Source organism: Triticum aestivum, chromosome 4B, assembly GCF_018294505.1.
Source record: "Triticum aestivum cultivar Chinese Spring chromosome 4B, IWGSC CS RefSeq v2.1, whole genome shotgun sequence".
Taxonomy (NCBI): Eukaryota; Viridiplantae; Streptophyta; class Magnoliopsida; order Poales; family Poaceae; genus Triticum; species Triticum aestivum.
Genome location: NC_057804.1, coordinates 232,971,741 through 232,978,452, shown reverse-complemented (window position 1 = coordinate 232,978,452; position 6,712 = coordinate 232,971,741). Strand labels below are relative to the sequence as shown.

Sequence of the window (6,712 nt, the reverse complement as noted above, 5' to 3'; positions counted from 1 at the left end):
TCAAGCAGACGGATAACGCAAGAGCTGCCGCCCGAGAGAAAGCCAAGATGGATCAACTTGAGTTAGACGCGGTTACTCCATTGTATGAAGGATGCAGGCCCGAGGATACCCGCCTGAAAGTAACGCTCATGGCCCTGGAGATGAAGGTAAAACACAAAATGACCGACGCATGCTTCGACGAGAACATGTCATTCTGGCACGAACGTCTTCCCAAGGGGAACAAGTGCCCGACCAGTTTGGAGGAGGCGAAGAAAATCGTGTGTCCTCTGGATTTACCGCACGTGAAATACCATGTGTGCATGAACAATTGCATCATTTATCGGGACGAGCACGCGGAGTCTACAATATGTCCGGTGTGCGGTGTCACTCGATACAAGAAGAGGAAGAAAGCTCCTCGAAAAGTGGTGTGGTACTTTCCGATCACTCCTCGTCTGCAGCGGTATTTCGCGGATCCTAAGGTAGCAAAGCTCCTACGTTGGCACGCGGATAGGGAGGAGAAGAAGCGAGAAGATGACGCAAATGATCCGGAGATAGATAAAAAAGACAAGATGCTGAGTCACCCTAAGGATGCGAGCCAGTGGCAAGCATTGAACTTCGAATACCCAGAATTTGGGAACGATCCAAGGAACATCGTGCTGGGCGCGAGCACCGATGGAGTCAATCCGTTTGGCAGCCAGAGAAGCACACATAGCACCTGGCCTGTGTTTGTGTGGATGTACAACCTTCCCCCCTGGTTGTGCATGAAGAGGAAGTACATTCACATGAGTATGCTAATTGAAGGGCCGAAACAACCAGGGAACGACATCAATCTGTATCTGGGGCTGCTGAAAGAGGAGCTTGACACGCTGTGGAAAACGCCAGCCAATACGTGGGACGCCGCAGAGAAAGAATATTTCCCTATGAGAGCCGCACTGCTCACGACGGTGCACGACTATCTCGGTTACGGATATCTTGCGGGGCAGGTAGTCCACGGATTTTCTGGATGCGTAAGGTGCATGGATGACACAACGTATCGCCAGCTAGATAGAGATCCCGGGTCTTCGAAAACCGTGTTCATGGGACATCGAAGGTGGCTTCGCGACGATGACCCGTGGAGGAAACGCAAGGATCTGTTCGATGGTGAAACCGAACCCCGAAAACGCCCGTGTACGAGGAGCGGCGAGGAAATAGACAAGCTGTTGAAAAATTGGAAAGACTGCCCACTGCCGGGAAAGAAGCAAAAGGCGCCAGAGCCGGGAAAGAAGCGAAAGGCGCCAGAGCCGCTGCTGAAGGTATGGAAAACGAGGTCTGTTTTCTGGGACTTGCCGTACTGGAAGATCCACCGTGTGCCTCACAGCCTTGATGTCATGCATATCACGAAGAACGTGTGCGAGAGTCTGCTTGGTACCCTGCTCAACATGCCAGAGAGGACCAAAGATGGGCCGAAAGCAAGGGCAGACTTGAAATCAATGGGCATCAGGCAGGAGCTTCACGCTATATATGATGATGATGATGATGATGATGATGATGATGATGATGATGATGATGAGGCGAAGCAGGACACAGAAAGTCGTCGCAAAGGCAAAAAGGCCAAGAAGACCGGAAATGACTACCCTCCCGCGTGCTTCACTCTAAGTCAGGAGGAGATCGAGCAGTTTTTCACCTGCCTCCTAGGAGTAAAACTTCCTTACGGTTACGCGGGGAAGATAAGCAGATACCTAGACCCAGCGAAGCAGAAGTTCAGCGGGATGAAGTCTCACGACTGTCACGTGCTGATGACGCAGATACTTCCAGTTGCAATCCGTGGGATCATGGACGCGCACGTCCGTGAAACGCTATTTGGCCTATGCAACTTCTTCGACGTCATCTCTCGGAAGTCGATTGGCGTGAGGCAACTCAGAAGGCTACAGGAAGAGATCGTGGTGATACTATGCGAGCTTGAGATGTACTTCCCGCCCGCATTCTTCGACGTTATGGTGCATCTGCTGGTCCATATAGTGGAGGATATCATCCAACTCGGGCCGACGTTCCTGCACAGCATGATGCCGTTCGAAAGGATGAATGGTGTCATCAAAGGATACGTTCGCAACATGTCACGTCCAGAAGGAAGCATAGCCAGGGGCTTTCTGACCGAAGAGTGCATCTCCTACTGCACGAATTATCTAGGCATCGAGAACCCCGTTGGTCTGCCCGTCAACAGGCACCTCGGCAGGCTCGCTGGATGGGGTCACCGTGAGGGTCGCCGCGAAATGCATGTCGACTTCGAGGGTCGACTCGCCGACTTTGAAAGAGCAAACCTAGTCGCGCTACAACACATAGACGTGGTCGATCCTTGGTTGGTAGAGCACAAAACCTTTATTAAAAAGACGTACAATGACCGAGGCCAACAGAGGACGGACGGAGATATACTCAAAGAGCACAACTCATGTTTCACGCGTTGGTTCAAGCATAAGCTTCTGTCGTACCCTTTACATGAGGATTCTTCCGCGGAAGAACAACTCATATTCGCCTTGTCACAGGGCGCCGAGCACAACCTGATGACCTATGAGGCGTACGATATCAACGGCTACACATTCTACACCGAGGCCAAGGACATGAAGAGCGATGGTTATCAGAACTCCGGGGTAACGATGGAATCCTACACCGGTAACGACAAGGACAGATACTACGGAAGGATCGAGGAGATCTGGGAGCTGAGCTACGCTGGAGAGAAGGTCCCGATGTTCCGTGTCAGATGGGCCAAGAACGTCATAAAAGAAGACCGGTATTTCACCACCATGGTTATACCCGAAGCCAAATCCAAGACCGCGGGCGCAAACGTCACCGCGAAAAATGAGCCATGGGTACTGGCTTCCCAAGTGGACCAATGCTTCTTCATTACCGACCCGCCAAAGCCCAGTCGTGTTGTCGTGAGGAGAGGCAAAAGGAAGATCATCGGAATGGATGGAGTAGCCAATGAGCAAGACTTCGACAAGTACGGCGACCCGAGGATCGAACATGACGACGATGATGAAGTAGCAGCATACACCACAAGAAGAAGCAGGACCACCCTACCTAAAGGACGTCCGTTCCACAGAAGAACTCCATTTGCGAAAAAGAAGGGCAAGAAGATTGTGAACAGATAGCTAGCTAAGATCGATTGTATTTAAATCGTAGCCTTCATTTCTCGATTGTATTTCATGGGTACTTTTTGAACTATCATGAATATTTTTAAATTTCATGGACACTCGATCTCGATCCCCCTCCATCTCGATCGCTATCCCACCTTGCCAGATCCGGCCCCCCTCGCCGCCGAGCACCCCCCAGTCCACCGGCCGCCGCCGCCGACCCCCCGCACCCTCGATTCCCCTACCCAACCGCCGCCGCCGACCCCCCGCACCCCGCGCACCGTCTTATAAAAAAAATTAGTATCAAACAGCTTTTTAAATGCTACTGTCTTATAAAAAAATATTACTGTTATTATTTAAACAAGTTTGAACATATTTAAACACAAATAAGTATCAAACAGCTTTTTAAATGCTAAAAAAAATTTGTGGAGCCCACCTCGATCCCCCTCCATCTCGACCGCTATCCCACCTCGCCAGATCCGGTCCCCCTCGGCGCCGAGCACCCCCCAAGTCCACCGGCCGCCGCCGCCGACCCACCGCACCCTCGATTCCCCTACCCAACCGCCGCCGCCGACCCCCCGCACCCCGCGCACCGTCTTATAAAAAAATAAGTATCAAACAGCTTTTTAAATGCTACTGTCTTATAAAAAAATATTACTGTTATTATTTAAACAAGTTTGAACATATTTAAACATAAATAAGTATCAAACAGCTTTTTAAATGATAAAAAAAATTTGTGGAGCCTGGGAGTCGAACCCAGGACCTCCTGGTGTGAGAACTGGCTACTGACCAGTCGAGCTAGTAGAGGGGACTTGGTGTGGATCAGGTCAGGTGGGAGATAACCTGTTGGCTCGAGCAGAAATCAAAAAAAAATACTAATGGCGCACCAGGGTGAGGTGCGCCATTAGTGTGGATATACTTATGGCGCACCGGGGGGTGGTGCGCCATTAGTATTGTGCCCCCATCCATATTTTTCCTCCCCGGCCCTCGATCCCCTTCTCGCCCTCGCCCTCGATCCCCTTCCCCTCTCCTCTCCTCTCCCGACGCCGCTGCCCCGCCGCCTCGACGCCGCCCCGACGCCGCGACGCCGCCCCGACGCCGTGAGACGCCGCGACGCCGCCCTCTCCTCTCCCGACGCCGCCGCCCCGCCGCTTTCCCCACGGAGAAGGAGGAGGAAGAGGGGGCGCTCGCCGTTGACCTCGCCCGGCCGACTCCGGTGGCCAGGCCGACTCGCCATCGCCCCGCCGCCCTCGTCGCCGGTGGCCCGGACGCCGCCCCGTCCACACCACCGTCGCCGGAGCACCCACACCACCACCCGGACCTCGTCGCCCCCGTGAGCTCCCCCTCCTCCTCTCCCCCTCTCCCCCTCGCATCCCCCGTGAGCCCCATCTCTATTTCTTCTTGTCACCAGCACCACCACCACCAGCAGACCTGCATATCACGTGAGAACATTTTAGTCATTTATATACCAACTGTTGCAGCAAAACAGAATTGCAACTATTTTTGCCTGAAAGTAGAAGACATGAACATGGTCAGAAAAAAGAAAAACCTAAAGAACACTTTGCATTTTGGATTCTGCATTAATTCTGTGTTTTCTGTATGCACTTCGATTGTTAACTTGACATACATTGCTAGCAAAGTACTATTTCAATTGAGCGTGCGACCAATGCCCTCGACTAGATGCATGTCAGGCGAGGGCCTCGATTTCTACTAATCCTTTTGACTGGCTTTAATTGTTTTGGTCCTGATGGGCACTATTTTTCTGCACACAAGGGAGAGTTCCTTAGCTTAACCAATAAAGATAATGTGTGACATAAGCAAAAAATATGATACACAGTAGATATTTGGGGCTGGAATGAAGAGTCCACAATTCTTACAAATGATACAAGTCAAATTCAGTACTTGGAAGAAAAAGTTGTGAGATCAAATAGCAGAAGGCAACTTAACGTAGTATTCCCTCCGATCCAAAATAAGTATTGCAGTTTTGAACCGGGGTTAGTTCAAAACTGCGACACTTATTATAGATCGGAGGTAGTATTATTTAGTCAGCAAGCCAAGTTTAAGTTCTGCAGAAGTTGGCAACAGCTTAAATTAGTGCTGAAAGCGTGCTTATAAAGCGTGCTTAACATTGTTTTGCCACAGAGCCAACTCAAAACTCTGATCAATTGAAATAGTACTTTGCTAGCAATGTATGCCAGTTGCCATTTTGGATTCTGCATCAATCATTTTTATTCATATGATTCATTTGTATTAGGTTTTGGCAGATATTGTTAACTTGACTTGAGACCATCCCGCACACAGGTGTGACTCTTATAATCATACAACCATCTGTAATTCAATCAAGCAAAACCTAATGAACATGGTCAGAAAAATAATGTTCATAATATAAATGGTGAGTCAGAGTGGTTACACACCTCATCTTCCTAAGGACACTTGACATCTCCTCTCTCTTCTTCTTTGCTCTCTTGTGAGTACCAAGCTTTCTCTTGGCGACCTTGAGTGCACGCTTGTCCTTTCCAACCTTAAGAAGCTCAGTGATACGTTTCTCATAGGGAGCGAATCCAGCAACCTCCCTAATCAAGTTCCTGACAAATTGCACCCTCTTGGTACCTTTCTGCAAAATATGCCAAGATAACATTGTAAGAATAACTGCAAACTGGATAGACATGTTATAATAATTCAGCTGAGCATATAGGAGCATGTAAGTTAACTTTGTTTCAGCTTCACACAAGTTACAATTCGCTAAAAAAAGCCAGCTAGAATAGCCAAATAACAATTTGGTCCCAAACACAGCAAGGTCCTATTTTACTTTCAACATGACCTGACAACATGACCTGACAATAGTTCAGTTTACAGCTGAGGACAAAGATTTTGTGCAGGACAAGGCTATTTGTTATCGATCAAATAAATGATTTAGAAACCATCAATAAGTAGGACTAGTGATTTATTATGAAGTTGCTTGGGTTTATTATGAAGTACTTTGATCATGTCTCTTTATTTGTACTGCTGCTAATATACTTTATATGATGATGAAGTGCTACTGAGTTGTGTGCAAATTTCGTTAAATCAGTGATGTGTATGTGTGCTGTCAGTTATGTGTATGTGCTTATTTTAATCCAGTGAAATATGGCACTGAACTGTAGCTAGCTAAACGGTAGTTTTGCTTAAATTGGTGAAATTTGGCACTGAAATGTAGCTAGCAATGCAAATATCTCAATGAATTCAGCTCTGTTTTCTGTGTGAAACTGTTGTTGTTAAATGAAGCCACATTCCAGTCCACATGCCAATGTATTTTCCATGTTGTGATGGAGGCCTTTTTTGCCTTGTCCACCCGAGAGGCCCTTGAGTTTGCTGGAATGTCGATTAACTTCCGTTCCAGCAAATTCGGGTACTCCATATGTCCTATTTTCAGCAAAGGTCATGCTGAAATTTTCCGTGAATTTTAGCATGACTTTGCTAAAAATAGGACATATGGGGTACTTGTGACTAATGCATGGGCCGGGGTATCTTAGTAGTTAATTAAGTAGGATCAAGTGCCCCGGCGTACTTGTGACTAATGCATGGCTTTTAGGGTGCCTCGGTGTCGATAAAAACCGAAATGATGAAAAGTTAGGCTTTTAGGGTGC

At 48.3% G+C, this 6,712-nt stretch overlaps 1 protein-coding gene across 1 annotated transcript; it reads right to left on the bottom strand.

Moving 5' to 3' along the window:
* Positions 1 to 4,458: 4,458 nt before the first annotated feature.
* On the bottom strand, positions 4,459 to 5,769 carry LOC123094738 (60S ribosomal protein L36-2-like). The gene is made up of 2 exons (XM_044516666.1): positions 5,501 to 5,769; positions 4,459 to 4,517 (listed from the first exon to the last, which is right to left on the bottom strand). The coding sequence occupies exons 1-2, from the start codon at positions 5,752 to 5,754 to the stop codon at positions 4,478 to 4,480; spliced, it is 294 nt and encodes a 97-aa protein (XP_044372601.1). The 5' UTR covers positions 5,755 to 5,769; the 3' UTR covers positions 4,459 to 4,477.
* Positions 5,770 to 6,712: the final 943 nt, after the last annotated feature.